Raw genomic sequence first — 17,105 nt, forward strand, 5'->3', positions numbered from 1 at the left:
TGTGTGTAAGAGCACTAGCAAACTCTCCTTACATGCCTGCTCCTGTCTCTTTTGCTCCTGAAAGATACAATATCCTTACACAAAAAGAGGCACAGATAGTGTACGATCCTACATTCTATGGAGGCCAGTGTGAATCTGTCTATAATGGAGAATGGCGAGAATTGAAGTATGATGCAGCATGTGAACGTCTGTATTACGGGGATGATGAGAAATATTTCCGAAAGCCATATAACATCCACTACTATCAGTTTCTTGTAAGTATTTGTAGGCCAACATTATCGGTAAGGCTGAGTGGGCAATTGGACCTCAGCCAAATATAGACCCTTGCAACACGTGAGCTCCTCTGAAGTTCCATACCATCTACTGCTACCTTTTAAAAATTTCCACTGTCCAGAATATCACATTAGCATGTGATATCAGTTTTAGGTGTTGTATATTGGGGTGGGGGAGCATTCTCTTTATTACATATTATCCGCATATCAACCAGATAATATGTGAGTGCGGAAGCATATGCAGATCCCTCTGAATCCTTTCTAGCAGATTTATCTGTAAGACACTTACCAGTGGGGGCCCCATGCATCTTTCCTCTACCAAACTTGGACGCCACGTGCAATGCTTTTGATGTGCATACCCCTCTATACACTGGACACAAATGGCTTCTCAAAAGTCTCCTACTTGAGGATAGAGACATCAGGGAGACCTGATTTCTCCAGGGGAAGGATAAATTATCCTACCATTTCCCAGTGGGAAGGCTTACCATTAGAAGTGACAGGAGCACAGCTCTTTTCTTTTGTGCCTCCTAAGTGGGTTTTTTTTGGGGGGGGGTTGAGGGGTTGCTGCCACTGCAGGTGACATGACACTTCTGGCAAGTGGCAGTCAGTGATTGTGTTGGCAGCCTGGCCCCCATTTTGTATCTTCTGAAATGGCCTGAACTCTGGCATTGTTCTGGGGGCACTGGGGTGGGGAAACAGTGGCCTCCATCAAAAAATGGTGGAAACAGATCTGTGAAGTAGTCTCCTTTCTTCCACCATGCCCTTCCTGATGTTTAATCAGGGGGGTGGGAGCAGGGAGGAAGAAGGAATGGCAGTTGTGTGGAAGCACTCCAGCTGAGAACAGAGGGCTTGCTGCTGCAGGTCCTGCTTGTCCAGGGTCTTCAGGAAGGCTCTTGAAAGGCAGTTCCCTGCAGCATCAAAACCCCTGGGGGCTGCATGAGAAGATGCTCTCTTCTCTCTGACCAAGAGCATGGAGCTCTGATTGAATCCTCTGTGGGCTGCACAGGGGTCCATGCACAATCCTCTTGAAAGCGCTCTTGCAGAGGGCTTTTGACCAGCCCCTTGCTCCTGGTTGAGGCCTCTGAAAACCTAGACTGATCAGGATTTCAGCTCCACTCATCAGCTGATGAACAGAGATTGAATCCTGCTGCCTTGGTTGCGCAGCCCTGTTCCCTGCAGGAAACAGGAGTATGTGACCAATGCAGGATTTAAGCCCGTCCTCCCACACAGTGGTATCAGGAAATGGGCATAGCTTTAGGGAAAATGGCCTCGTGGCCCAAACTGGGCTCCCTGGGAGGCAAGGATTGGCCAAAGAAGTAGAAGTTCACCAGCCTCATTATAGAGGCTAACCACACAGGCACTTCATCCACTCATATAAAATCCTTACAAAAATGCAATGATGAGTTAAAACAAGATGTCATCCTGGTGCATCATTTGAAAAGATTTTGCCACCAAACTCTAGCATTAAAAAAAAAAGTCTTGCAGTACCACTGAAAACTGCTCAGGCTTGGTTTTTGTTGAGTCTCCAGAGCAAAGGAGAATCATCCCCCATTAAGCCAATATGCTAATCTAAAATATCTCCATCCAGCTAAGATGTTTCTCTTTTCATTCCAGGCACATGCTGATTCTGGCTTTTCTTCAGAGTATTTCGATGATGCCAAGGACCTACTGAATGCCATAAAGAAGGACACCTCTCGAAGTTATGGCTTTACATTTGGCATAAGCCCTGAAGATGTCCCTTTGTCTCTGAGTATAGGCATTGGCTTATCAAAGGGTCAGGGGACCCTGAGAAATTTTACTGAATACGCAGCAAAGGTAATGAGAAAGTAGGCGGAGGGGGCTTCTTATTCCTGCGTTGCTAAATCGCCCAAACATTCTGTTACTGATATTGCTTTATTTCCCTGCCCACATGTTTTCCCCTTGAAACAATAATCATCCTACCTTAATTTGTTCATGTAATTGCACGTGTGATCATTAGCAATTCTGTTTGCCTTCCTTATTATACTGAAGCAAACAGAAGCATTGTAATGGGAATGAAATTGAATTACAAGTAGAACAACGCATGCCATCTCGCCCCATCCCTCCTGTTTCATGGTGACATTAAGTATATAAATGAGTAAGTGCTTGGAGTGGCGAACAGAGTGGGGGAATTTACAGAATTGCTCGTCAGCAACAGTTGTCTTTGGGGAACATGTTCCAATGTCACAAATATATCTTGTTTAAATTAGTGCAAACCTGCGTGAATGGCTGCGAGAAGCATTTGTTTTCTTAATGGATATGAAATCTTTGGGAAATCCAGAAATGTAAACAGAACTGGGCTTTGTGTTTTGTCTTGCTTAAGCGTGGAAACCTTGTGTAATGGGTAGTTGCAAGCAGGGACCTATGGTAAAAAAAGGTAAAGGACACCTGGATGATTAAGTCCAGTCAAAGACAACTATGGGGTCTCTCGCTTTTCAGGCTGAGGGATCCAGCATTTGTCTATGAACAAATGGATGAGGGAGCACAGTTTGAATTGTAAGGGAGCAAAAAAACTACCTCCCCAAATTAAATTATCAGCTCTGCAACCCTTGCAAGCCCTTTGATGTCTGAAGAATACTTTCCTGAAGTTCCTGAAAGGATCTGCAGGGAGAGGGGCAGTTAGGCTTGGAGGATTCATAGTACATGGCATGTATCCTTTGGTCCCTGCCTTGCATATCACCACTAGCTCTCCTCAAGGTCATAATTAAAGGTAAAGGGACCCCTGACCATTAGGTCCAGTCATGGCTGACTCTGGGGTTGCGGCACTCATCTCGCTTTACAGGCCGAGGGAGCCAGCATACAGTCTCTGGGTCATGTGGCCAGCATGACTAAGCTGCTTCTAGTGAACCAGAGCAGCGCACGGAAATGCTGTTTACCTTCCTGCCGGAGTGGTACCTATTTATCTACTTGCACTTTGACGTGCTTTCAAACTAGCAGGAGCAGGGACTAAGCAACAGGAGCTCACCCCATCGCAGGGATTCGAACCGCCGACCTTCTGATCGGCAAGTCCTAGGCTCTGTGGTTTATCCCACAGCACCACTCGCATCCCCTAAGGCCATAATTACATAACCAAAACTCTGTAGCTTAGGATCATTTCACAAAGAAAATAAAGATATAGTCAGCCCTGCAACAGGCGAGATCTTTTCATTCATTCGTATTCTAATACTAGAGTTGCTTCTCCATCTTTAGAAATTATTTCCTTCAGTTTGCTGTTTAATCAGATGATCATTATCCACAGCATCATTTTAGATCACCCACTTGGAAAAGTTCTCAAGCATCCCAACATGTGTTGCTTCATGCTTGAAATAAACTGGGATTGTATAAAATGGGGTGGAAAATCTTGTTCACTCTGAGGGTCACATTCTCCTGTGGAGAACCTACTAGGACCCACATGCAAGTGATGCACAGGGCTAGAGGGCAAAGGATATGACTCTTCCTTTTGTATAGCAGGCTACATTCTAGCCATACAACACTCAGAGGTTTATACTCACACACTCCTTTTTGTCCAGGCTACATGGGAGTTTATCACTGTTCAAACACATTGTAGCTTGGCAATGAAATTTGAGGAGGATGCAGAGTAGGCTGGTAAGGAGCATGGTCTGGCGAGGTGGAATGGCCTAAGAAAAAAGAAGAGTTTGGATTTGATATTCCGCTTTACCATTACCCTAAGGAGTCTCAAAGCAGCTAACAATCTCATTTCCCCTCCTCCCCCACAAAAAACACTCTGTGAGGTGAGTAAGGCTGAGAGACTTCAGAGAAGTGTGACTAGCCCAAGGTCACCCAGCAGCTGCATGTGGAGGAGCAGAGACACGAACCTGGTTCACCAGATTACGGGTCTAATGCTCTTAAACACTACCCAAGAGCCAGGGAGAGAGGTATGGAGGGCCAAATTTGCCCCCCAAGGTTCTGCACCCCTAGTATAAGAGCACAGGCTTGCCCTATTGGTCTCTTTTGGTTCCTGCCAAAAAGAAAGAAGGATGTAATTTCAGAAAAAAGTGGATAAATTATGTATTTTGCCCTGCTTCATCTACAGAATGTTGGATTTATTCGAGCTCTTACCAAAGTACAGACAGCCCGTTTCAAGATGAGAAGAGATGACATTGTCCTGGATGAAGAGATGCTTCAGTCTCTGATGGAGCTTCCAGATCGGTACAACTACGGAATGTATGCCAGGTTCATTAATGAGTATGGCACCCACTTTATGACATCTGGGACCATGGGAGGCATATTCGAATACATCCTTGTGGTCAACAAAGATGAGATGAGAAAAAGAGGTTTGCAGGTTTAATTTATTCTACCCGCTTGGCACATTGTAGGATACTAGAAACTAATTCCTTGATACACGTAAAGCATATTGATCAGCAATATGTTGTAATGACCCAGAAACTCAAGATTCCTATTCAACAAACTGCTCTTTTATTCAACAATGTTATGAACCTGCATGCCCAAATGTGTATCTTGGAGTTAATAAATAATTTCCTTCCAGGTATAGCAAAAATAACAGCAATGATAACTCCAGGAATTTCTTGTCTTTAGCCTTGAAATTTCTGCATTTCAAAGCGCACATGACAGCATCCTGCAGACAGACCTAGATAAATTCAAAGGCATTTCTTGACTCGTAAAGTGTAAACAAACAATGTTTTTGGCATTGCACCTACCATTTTACACAAGGTGGCTTTCAAACTGCAGAATGACAGAGATCTACTAGCTTCAGCTTTCAGCAAATGAAGGCATCCAAAGACAGCATAGTTCTGCCTACACTTTGTGTTCATGTAGCCAAGCTTCTGCAGTTGTTGCCATGCACATTTCATGATAGTTGAAGCATAAAGCCTTCTAATCATCAATGGGAAATTTCCTATAATAACATGATTCTCTTGTTCATTTTTGTAAAGCCATCTACTGTGTCATAAAACCCAGAACCTGCTGTGCCTTCTGTGATACCAGTATCATAGTTATTCACATTCTCTTCCAAACGTTCTGGTTTGGTGACTTCATTCTGGGATTCTCTATGGAAAAGGGTGACATCAGCAACACCAGGCTTAGCCAGGTATCTCTAATCTTAGGGAGACTAGTTCAGCATCCCTGGTCTTCACAGTGTGTCTTGGCTCCTACCCAAAACATAGCAGCAGGTGCACCTGGCAAGGAAGCAATGCTTTATTAAAGCAGATTAACGGTGCAGATTCAGTTGCGAGGAAAGAGCCAGATATAGTCCAGAAGGTTTTACAAGGCAAAGGGTTAGCAGGGAAAGTCTGGTCTAAGAGCAAGGGCTAGGGTTCATGAATCCAAGATAAGTAGTGAGAATTGCACAGCTGCACAGGAACTGTGAAGTTGTTCCAACAAGTTTCCCCACCTACTCACCAAGCTTTTAAGCAGAGGCAGAGAATGTCTAGCTACTCACAAGAATCTTGGTTGTTTGCAGAAACTCCTGGCACACAATTAAATATATGTAAGTTTAGGGGTTACTGTCCTCAAAGAGAATCCTGACCCACTGTAGCCCTTGTTTATTTATTTGAATGATTTATATCCCAGCTTTCTAAGCTGAAATGTACTTAAGGTAGTTCATAATAAAGCAAATTGGCAACACCATCATGGGCAGGAACCATCACTAGCAACTCACTAGCAAGTTGTGCACTCTGTCATTGCTCTCTTTGTGCCACTGCCTATGTCTTTGTCAAACCTAGATTAGGGTCAGCAGGATTCCCAGTGATTTTCTGGATGAGTTTCTCTGTTTCCCATTTTTTCAATCTTTCCAGTCTCAGTTCTCCACATTTCCACAACAGCTTGTGATTATCTTTTTTTAAAAAAAAAAAAACACCTCCTAAAACTCACTGGCATTATAGTGATGATTTCTCCTAATATATAAATGTTTGCATGCAATTTTGCCTAATATACATTTTTGCAAAGCAATTTCATCCCTAATATAATGCATTTTCATCTGCTATTTTCACTAACATTTATGCACACTTTACCGCCATATTTAATTTTTTTGTACACATTCCTTCGCTGGAGAACTGTATTTCAAAATTTGGAAGAAATATGAATTTTGAAGGATGCCTGCATTTCGGTCCTTTTATTGTTTTGGAAAGTGTGAATTACGGTAGGTCAGTTCACCAACTGAACTGAATCCCCATTCCTGCTTGGGAGTAGGGAGACTGCTATAAAATTCCCAGTCCCCTGCCAGCCGACTGCAGCCCATCATCCCTCCTTCTCTCCCGTTAATTTATTTGTCCTTAATATTCTTGGGAAAGTGTCTTTCCTGGACATGAAGGCTGAATGATAAAGAAAAGAGCTTGCCAAGAGGGGCTTCAGGAAGCTGACTGCCAAGTGAAGAGGAAGAATGAATTAGCAGCATCTAGACAGAGCCATTATTTTACTTTATATTTTGCTTACTGTATTTCAGAAGTGCTGTGATTTATTGCAACAAGATGGCCCTACTGTAAGGAAGAGGGAAGTTGAAGTTCTAAAAGAGACAAAAAATGTGTCCCAGAACGGACATAATTTTTACTTTTATGTAGGATACTTGTATAATTTCATCTACAGTGCATACCATAAAAAGAGGGCACATTTATCAAGCTGGTGCTCTGGTTAAGTGCTACATTGAGTAAGGAGACGCAAATCAATGGTTCAGTGAACAGCAGCCCTTTGCTTCAGCACGGCCAGCGTCTGAAAGCAAATGTTTTCTTGAGAATTATGGGTTTGTTTCCCTTCTTTTAAATATGCTGGTGATGGATGCAACTGGTACCCACTCCTGCATGGATGGCCTGATGAAATGCCGCAGAAAATACAGCCTCGAGGGCTTGACTGCTGAAGCTTGCCTTCACAGTCAGGGTCGGAGCAATTGCTAGATTAAGACTGTGATCCTATATACATGTACTTGGCAGCAATTTCCCATAGCCGCCCATTCTGGCTTCTGAAATTTAACCAGATATTGCCCATGCACTTTCAAGCGTGTTTTTACACTTGCAAGGCAGAAGGTCCCAGATTCAATCTCTGTCATCCCCAGGGAGACCCCCAGGGAGCTGCTGCCAGGCCATGAGCGAGAGAGACCAATGCTCTGACTTGGGCTGTTCCGTTGAATTTTTTCTTCTTTTAATGAAAGCAGAACCTTGTACCCACAAAATAAATGCTACACTTGGGTGCATGTAGAACTGCAGTTGCATACAATCCTAGCTTTTTTAAATGTGATAACAGTTCCTGTGGATAATAATAATAATAATAATAATAATAATAATAATAATAATAATAATAATATTATTTATACCCAATCCATCTGGCTGGGTTTACCCTGCCACTCTGGGTGGCTCCCAACAGCACAATAAGACATCAAACATTAAAAACCTCCCTAAACTTGTTAGAAAAGATAATACAGTGGTACATCTGTTATGTACGTAATTCGTTCCAAAGGTCTGTTCTTAACCTGAAACACTTCTTAACCTGAAGCACCACTTTAGCTAATGGTGCCTCCTGCTGCCGCCATGCCGCCGCTGCACGATTTCTGTTCTCATCCTGAAGCAAGGTTCTTAACCCGAGGTGCTATTTCTGGGTTAGTGGAGTCTGTAACCTGAAGCGTATGTAACCTGAAGCGTATGTCACAGCAAGGAAGTTAGAGGAAAGCAGGATCAATGTTATCTTTTGCTCTTTCTTTCAAAGGAAAACGCTTTTGTTTTATGACTTCGCTGAGAAACAATGCAATTTACTTGTGGTTTATCACTACACAGAAAGAGATTTTCCCCCCTTTTGTGATTAATTCAAAAATTAAAAGCATAAATCAATCTAATTGGTGGGCCATATTCATATCATTGGATTTGCATCCCGTAATAAGCAATCTTGTTTACTCCTTCCTTAAATTGCCAATATTTTGTATGATCATCATTTTGCTGCTTCTGCTGCATTCAGATTGATCAGCCTTGGATTCTTTCCCCCTGTGGCAACCAATAACAAATTGTATTGACTGGCCCTTGCTGAAAATAATTACTTAACAGGAACAATAATATATCAATTAATCAGAGTGTAGTTCAACTTTAATTTTATGGCACTCAAACAGTGATAAACAATAATCATTCCTATTGCTTACAGTAAATATATTTCACTCGGTTGTGTTGTTAACAGTTGTAGACTAGTTAAGCACAAGCCATTGAATACTATAGATTTATTAATACACTGTCAGCAGGCAGCAAATGAATATAAATTCAGCAATTGGGGAAATTTGTTTTATTAGCTGTGGTAAAGAACTGACCAAGCTATAACTTTATTGAGAGCCTTCTCTCTAGGGAGCTAGAAGCCCTAACTTCTGTTAATTAGAAGTTTTGCCAAACAGCGCAAACCCCACATCTTAACATGTACACTTTCCGGATTGAAAAAACAAAACAAAACTCCAAACTGTGGATTAAATCTGGTATCTGCTTTAACTAAAATCTCATAACAGTAGCTGATTTCGATTAAAATTTGCCATTCATGTGTTCCCCTTTTCTCCCTCAGTCTCTGCCTTCATTGCAGCTGCAAGGAGAATACAGTGGTACCTCGGGTTACATAAGCTTCAGGTTACAGACTCCGCTAACCAGAAATAGTACCTCGGGTTAAGAACTTTGCTTCAGGATGAGAACACAAATCGCGTGGTGGCGGCGTGGCAGGCCTCATTAGCTAAAGTGGTGCTTCAGGTTAAGAACAGTTTCAGGTTAAGAACAGACCTCCAGAACGAATTAAGTTCTTAACCCGAGGTACCACTGTAATTCAGAAGCTTTTGCTTTCATTTTTAATTAAACACACTTTGTTGTTTCATTCAAATGTGGCAAACTGTGGTTAGTCTTAACTATGGAGTGGAAGAAGCTGCTTTGTTTCAACAAGCCATAGTTGAGGTTCATCACAGTTTAAAAGCTTCCAGTCTCCTTGTGGCCACACCAGAGGGGAGGGGAGGAGAAGCATGCAAGCCTAGAGTTTGTTCTGGATCCTTTCCATTATAATGCTCCATAGTTTTATATAGTATTTACCCCTTTGTCCACATATATCCAACTTCTCAACGGCTGATTAGAGGCACTTGTGATTTGGGGTGGGGCCAGGAAAAGTCCCTTCTTGTCATGCTAAGGTTGCAGTGGTGTGTATACCAGTAGTGCTATTTTACATTTTGTACAATCCCTAAGCACAATGTTAGCAGCACCAAAGCAAATAAATAACTTGAGTAGCTGGTAGTCATTCTTGTGACTCTGTTCCACACTGCTGGTCGGTACATCCCCTTCTAAGTACATGGTGCAGCATGCCACACTGATAGCCAAATACTAGAGGGAGGTGAAAGGGGACATGACCCAGCAGAGAGCATTGAGCAACAATGCTGTATGATCTGTCGAAGAAATATCACCCTTTACAATTGATGGGAGACAAACAGGGCTCCACAGGGCTCCTCCTATGTTTCAAGAAGAAGAAGAAGAAATCAATAGACGTTCTGCTGCTGACTCCAATGGAAAATGAATGAAGTTCTTTGCCTGTCATAACATCAATGTAACCAAATGACTGCTGAGCCTTTTTGCAGCAAATTCTCTCAAAATTGAGATTACAAATCAGTGTTGGAACGAGTAGCTTCAGTTGCCCTCACACATTTCTTGGTGGTGTTTCTAACCTTTTTTAAAAAAAATAATAATAATGGGCTGGGGCTTTATTCGGTGGCAACTGTAGAATAAAATTTATATTGTTTTCAGAAAGCAGAATTGTACTTACTGCTTCACTGGTGATAGCTTTCCAGGTTCCAGCTATTGATTTTTTTCTTTCTTTCTCCCTTGGACAGTGACTAATGAAAAGTAGCTCAAATGGAACTGTACGTTTTCAAGTTATTGTTTGCATACATGTATTGAGTAACATCTTAACACTTGAAGATTTATAGTCAGTATCTAGGGATATAAAACTGTGATTGACACTTGCCTTCCCTCCCTTTCCCTCAGGGGTTACAAAGGACATGGTTAGCTCCTGTTTTGGTGGATCCTTAGGGTTAGGCTATAACCTTGACGACGCAGACATAACCATAGGTGCCAAGGTGTCCTTCAAACGCTGCTCAAAGGATGCAGGCCAAGACACAGGTAGGAAATGCATTCACGTTTTCCAAAAACCTCTTCCTCTTTTTCTTATTTGAAAAGGATATATTGCCTTCCAGGAAAGTTGAATCATTTGCTAAAGTCATTCTTTTGTAATCACAAGGACCACACCCACAAGAACAGTCCTATACCTCTCCACTTTCTTCCAATGGGGCTGGTGTAGTAGAAAGTGCTGCAGAAGTCAGTGGGACCTACTTCCATATCGTGTTTAGGGAGAGGTGCATTTGATAATGATAATGCTCGCTAATAATAATAATAATAATAATAATAATAATAATAATAATAATTTATTTCTACCCCACCCATCCGGCTGGGTCTCCCCAGCCACTCTGGGCGGCTTCCAACAGAAGGTTAAAAATACATTAAACCATCAGTTATTAAAAACTTCCCTAAACAGGGCTGCTCTGTTAAGTGCTGATGATGCTTCATTCATGCAAGGCACTCGATATGGAGCTTCTATTGTGCTTGATCAGGAGGATGCAGCTAGGGCAGAATGCTGCAGCACAGCTCCTGACAAGAGCAAGACCCTGTGCTCAGAGGCTCATTCACTTAGCTGCTACCCACACCATCATTTGCAACCTTAATGTCGTCCTATGTGTCCCGTTAGTAAAACAAACAAACAGCAAATAATTTAATTTAAAAATCCTTAATTGTCTGGCGTTTTCAGGCACTTTTACCACCTGCAGCTGAAAAAGTGCAATGCATGCGATGCTATTATACTGTTATTACTCTCATCTTGAATTGTCTTTAGATAAAACAAATAACAAATAAAATAAAGATCCTCCTAAGTGAGCTCAGGAGACAGAAGTGGCATGTGAGCTTCCTTTGGCATCTTACCTCTATGAGTGTCTGCTAGGCCATCGCCTTGTAATAGTGCCTTGCTGTCAAATGTCCTCCACCGAGTCACCTTGACGAAGCAATTTTGACTCCACTAGTGGATTCATAGAAGCGAACAGTAATCCATTTCATTGCCCAACTTTCCAGACTCTCAAAAGGAAAAGGCAGTCATCGAGGATATTATTCCCCGGGTTCGAGGCGGAGACGCAGCCTCGATCGGCAGGCTGATGGGAAGCTGGAACGCCAATGCATACCGTTATTGGGGGAGGTCATTAAAACTTAATCCCACTGTTATTGATTTTGAGGTAAGCCTTTTTCTTTCAGTTGTAGAAACGCCACATCTCCAAAGGATTGAAAGTGTACTAGACCAGATCATTTTATATTTTTATTGCTATTCCATCTTAGGACAGGATTAAATGTAATGGGCCACTGATCTGCTGACCTATTTCACAATGAGCAAATGCATTTTTTTAAAAGCAGCACCTTCGAAGCAAGGGAGATAAGACACAGAATCTATCTCGAATATCGAAGTTTCAGTTCATTGCAATATGGCGACTAGCTTGTCAAAAAGAAGCTTTAAACAGTCATATTCATCCATATTATATAATTCTTGGAAAAGGAGAAGCAGAATCATGCACATTTCCTCTCCCCAGGATACCAAGTGCAGCTCTAAAGCAGGCATGGCCAAACTCGGCCCTCCAGCTGTTTTGGGACTACAACTCCGATCATCAGGACCAGTGGTCAGGGATGATGGGAACTGTAGTCCCAAAACATCTGGAGGGCCGAGTTTGGCCATGCCTGCTCTAAAGAATCTTTTCTGCAGAAGGATTCATATGCACAGACAGGTGACATGGAAGTGGCGCAGGAGACTTGTGGAGTGGACTTGTGGAGCAATGGGTATTAAGAAGTCCTGCTGGGGGTGCATCTACAACCATGCAGCTTTGATGCACGGTCTCTGATAAAGGACAGCAGAGAGATGGGTGGATACGAAGCTTGCAAGGATACTATCCCAGTTCAGATGGGCAGTTGGAGCAGATGCTTTGCGGAGCAGAGTATGGGGAGGAAGGGTTGCAATCCATCCGTATCGGACTTCTAAGGCAGGTTAGCTGTGCAGCACCAAGTGAGCAGCTAGCTCCACAAAAAGCTAGAGGTGAGTGGAGGCCTTAGGAATCTCTTCCCACAGCCCATGTTTCTCAAGGTTTAGCCCCTGGTTTGAAGACTGTGTGGTTGTAAAAGGGACATCCCTGTGGCCCGAAGGGGGTCTGCAACCTATCTGTATTGGCTGTACCAGAAGCTCCTGATTTCTCTGCTGAGCCAGGCTTGGTGGGGTGGCACCCAAGAGGGTTCTGGCATGGGAGCTGAGAAAGAAGCCATGATGTGCTCTAGAAGGTCCTTCTCCAGAGCAAGGCATTGTGAGTGAGGCCGCATGGATGGAGCCTTCACCACCGGTCCTTTGCTGCAATGGGGGCAAGTTACTATTTAAAGTGACCTAAAACCATTATACTTGTTTACCACCATCATCCAGTGCACTATGGATGATCTCACCTATAGTGCCTCACTCTGAAGAAGGACCCCTCTGAGCTGCTGCTTTGTTGGCAGTTGTGTGGACAGGCGAATGGGAGGGGGCTTGATGGGGTGATGGTGCTTTGTTTTTGAGGCTCGTCACGAGAAAAGGCTCTTAGCAGTTCCTGTGTATTCTCTGCACAGATCTTCCATTAATGCTGCCCAAAACACACTACGGTTTGCCTGTAGCCTATTCTATAACCTTTAAATGGCTGCTGCAGGAGCTCTGCCAGTGCTTGTAGTTTTGGAGTGGATTCAAGCACCCAATAATTAGTTATGCCCACTTGAATGTCCTCTTATCTTGACTCATGGTTGTTTGCTAAAAGGCCTTGTGTAAATATTGTTCCGGAACATCATTTTTCAAGGCCATGTCACAGCTCTTCTGTGGAAATCCCTACTGCCCTTGTGAAGTACAGAAAGCAAAACCTCTGCAAATAGACTGTCCTGTTTGGTCCTGGCAGCTCTAAGCGTTACTTGTATCTATATCTTGCTCTTTGCTGTTCCTTCCTGGGTGGCTCACTGTCCTCCTTTGTGCACATGCACGTGCACACCCACCCCAGGATGGCTGTTTGACTGAGGGTTGAGACAAAATGGTTTCCTTGATCAGGTGCAGGGCAATCCTGATTTTCTGTGGTTGGTTTTTTGCTTTGTTCTGCAAGAAGTTGTTTTTCATTTGTTAAGATGACTTGCTGCCCTGGCAGCATATTTCTGCAGTGTTCCTGCTCTCTGCATGTGGTACATTATGGCTTGTGCTGCAAACACTGATCGTGAGGATGCAGGGCCCTTCTGTGGGTGTGGGTGCCTTATGCCCTATGTCACAGCATAATGGGGGAGGTTGTGACCAGGTGAGTTGCAAGCAAGCTCAGTCTACTGTCCAAGTGCTGACTATTGCAGGGCAACTTCAAGGTCCCTGCTCACACTTCCTTCTTACGGCTCCTTAAAACTTGGGCCAGAAATCCCTTCAAAATTCTTCAGTCTTCCAATAGCCTTTCAGATAGAGGGCTGATCTCTGTAAAGTAGGACATATGACCACTCTGAAGTGTGTGAGGTGTCCTTAGTAAATGGGAAGTTTTCTTCAGGCCACCCACTGCCCAGCATTGTCAGGTAGCCTACCAAAGGGCTACTATTCTGCCAGTTTTGAGAAGCTATTCCTCCTAGGTATTGCATTTCCAACCCTTTACCCCTCCATTAGCAACGTCACGGATAATTCCCCATCTGTTATTCCACAGCTGCAACCCATAACTGAAATACTGCCTAGAACCAACCTTGCCAATATTGAAGCCAAAAGGCAAAACCTGAAGAGAGCTTTGGATGAATACTTAATCGAGTTCAGTGCCTGCCGCTGTGGGCCGTGCCAGAACAACGGTGAACCGGTGCTGATGGGGTCCTCCTGTGTTTGCGAGTGCCAGCAGGGTTCGGAAGGCCCAGCGTGTGAGAACACAAGACAGAGGGGTAAGGTGAAACCATTGGAGGGAAAGGTCTGCTGAATACATCATTCTGACTCTGGCTAATTGATACCTCCCGAGATCTATCCATCAATCAACACCTCCTTTCGATGCCTTTGATCATCTTGCATGCCAGGCAACCTAAGGGGCCTTATACAGGAATAAAATTAACAGCTCAAGTGATTATTATAAGTAAGCCAGGTTAAGCAAAGAAGGTTTTAGAGGTAACAAATGTTCCAGTGTCATAAATCATACCAGAGGCGGCAGGACCTGAGCCAAAGTATGGCACCAACTGAATATTAATGTTAAAGTCTTGCAGCCTCATCCCTGGGGCAGATGTGGGTGTGCCTAAGCTGATTTATTTCAGCAGGTTTTGGAGCACCTAAGTCTGCATAGGATCAGGCCAGTCCTCTTGGCAAGTCTTGCTCAAGGTGCCTTTGCAAGGTTCCATTTCTTGTCTTTAAGTTTCTACTCATAATGTATTGTGTCACAGGTCGTCCAACGGATGGTGGTTGGAGCTGCTGGACACCATGGACTCCCTGCCAAGCTGGATCTAGAAGGCGGACAAGACAGTGTATCAACCCAGTTCCTCAAAATGGTGGAGCCATGTGCGCAGGGAAGAGTGTAGAAATACAGGGATGCTAACATCTTGCCATGAGTGGGTTAATGAGTCGGGTTGCCAAACAAGAAAATGATGGTATGAGTGCTGAGTCAAATGCATTGGGCTATTAATATCTATGATAAAGGTGCCCAACAGAATGAATAAAGGGGAATTGGGGAGGGGGCTCATTGCTTAGGGGCTAGCAACTATGGCAGCTATTCTAGTTGTCATGTATAAGGCTGCAATGAAAAGGAATATAGTCCCCCCCCCAAAAAAAAAATATGAAAGGAAAGGGACTGCCATGAGTATTACTGGCCTGCAGAATCACAGTTTGACAGTTACAACAGGACTGTCCAGTAGCTCACCCTCCATATGCACATTCAGTGTGCAGAGCAGCACTGAGTGTAGATGAGCTGCCTCAGATTTATGGTTGTGCAATTTCCTCCACCATGAGACCAGCTTGCAACTAAATCACTTCCACATTTCCATGATGTGGCAAGTGTGGACTTAGTTGGAAACTGTGCATGGAGGAACAAGCTGTTACACAACCACTTCACTACAAGGCTAAGTGGATACAACCAGAGTTTATCGTGTCTGTAAATCTCACGGCTGATTCATATAACCACTTTTTATGCCCCCTCCCCCCTTGCTGCTATGACTGGCACATTTCAGCAGTCTAACAAAGCCCTGTTTTCTTATTTAGTCTCCACAAAAGGCTATTTTGTGTTAGTTTTGCAATAGTGTGCCAAATCAGGAGCTCATGCACATAGTTTAACACCGCCATTTTCCTTCCATAGTAACAAAAATGTTACCCTGGATGGGAGAAAATGGTCCTAGGTATGATCATGTGATGATTGGGTCCTCACAGTCTTCAAAGACTGTCTATTGAAAGCCTGAGTCCTGTTAGGACATTTTGATGTGGCATCTCCTTCTCAGACTCATGTAGAGATACATTGGTGGGGTGAGAATCGCAATCACTGAGCAGACCATATACATTGCCTCTTCCATTCACCACCATCAAGTGAACAAATTTCTGAAACAAAGCAATCCTCATCCTTACATGGTACTTAGATTGTAGAACGAGTATTGCACCCCTATATATTGTGCTTCTTCTATGTACAATTGATTCCACTTGAATAGCCCTTCCAGACAATTAGTCCCCTAGGTTTTCAATCCCAAAGGAAGCCTTAGCGTCCTTTTTTAATATCTCTCTCTCTCTCTCTCTCTCTCTCTCACACACACACACACACACACACACAATACTTTTGTAGCCCATGGAATCACACAACCAAAGCATTTGACCCAGAATTCAGTGCAACTCTTTTGGCAGTCATATCAAAACACATTTCTGTAAATTTTTCCGATCTGGTTCTGAAATGTTGGCAGCAGATATGCACTTTTAAAGAAAGTGGATCAATCTGAATTGTTACAAAGATAATAAAAGCATTTTTTTTAAAAAAAAACATCAACAACCAGATGCCACTTATGTCAGAACTACATAACATATAGTGCAGCATATGCTTACAAGTGGGCAGAGGGAAAATGCTCCACAGGTACCCTCCATCCTATACATGCATCGCAGAGAGCTATACAGAAAGTTAAGAAGGGCTCATACACACCATTCATCTAATTCATTCAATTGATATATTTGCTAATATCAGAACTGCTTATTTGCTTGAAAAATGACACATTCCTGATTCACAGAGCATAGAATGGACTGAATATCAAAACGGGTGAATAGTGGACAAGAAAACCTGAATAATGCTTTACTTTTGTTCCAAGCAGATACACTGCCAACTTCAAAGATTCTAAAATCCAGGCTGCTATAATTTTTAATATAACGTGATGATGAATAAAAGAATCATAGTCACATGCAGCCTGTCCACAGAAGACATTGCTGCACAAATGAGGCTATTTTCCCTTTAAGACTGGCCATGAATCATCTATTAGAACACCAGCATTTTATCTCCAAGGGTTCCAGAGCTGGAGATGTTAACAGTCCAGTTGATTTAGGAGCCCTTTTGGAAAACAAGACATAAATCTCAGTACAGGAATATGCACAGGATTGAACTGATTCCAAAGACTGTAGTTGGGAGTCCACAGCAATATGCTTTGAATGAATGACTGCAAAAAACCAATAAAAGCAGGCACAAACAAACCAATGCATACAGTGAATACCAACCATGCTGCATTTGATTGTGCTGTGCATTTTGCAAAGGAATTAAAGAACTATGATGGTGGACTGTTTGTCAATAATAGAGGAGGAGAAAATCAAGCAACATCATGCTTA

At 43.0% G+C, this 17,105-nt stretch overlaps 1 protein-coding gene across 1 annotated transcript in view; it reads left to right on the forward strand.

Moving 5' to 3' along the window:
- Positions 1-16,996, forward strand: part of C8A (complement C8 alpha chain) — a 35,480-nt gene extending 18,484 nt beyond the window's left edge. The window contains exons 5-11 of the mRNA XM_081915796.1: positions 65-254; positions 1,887-2,087; positions 4,324-4,564; positions 10,220-10,354; positions 11,354-11,511; positions 13,999-14,221; positions 14,708-16,996. Of these exons, the coding sequence (XP_081771922.1) occupies positions 65-254; positions 1,887-2,087; positions 4,324-4,564; positions 10,220-10,354; positions 11,354-11,511; positions 13,999-14,221; positions 14,708-14,859 (1,300 nt within the window). The 3' untranslated portion in view covers positions 14,860-16,996. The remainder of the gene's footprint in view (positions 1-64; positions 255-1,886; positions 2,088-4,323; positions 4,565-10,219; positions 10,355-11,353; positions 11,512-13,998; positions 14,222-14,707) is intronic.
- Positions 16,997-17,105: the final 109 nt, after the last annotated feature.

The sequence above is a fragment of the Podarcis melisellensis genome, assembly GCF_964234715.1.
Source record: "Podarcis melisellensis genome assembly, chromosome: 6".
Lineage (NCBI taxonomy): Eukaryota > Metazoa > Chordata > Lepidosauria > Squamata > Lacertidae > Podarcis > Podarcis melisellensis.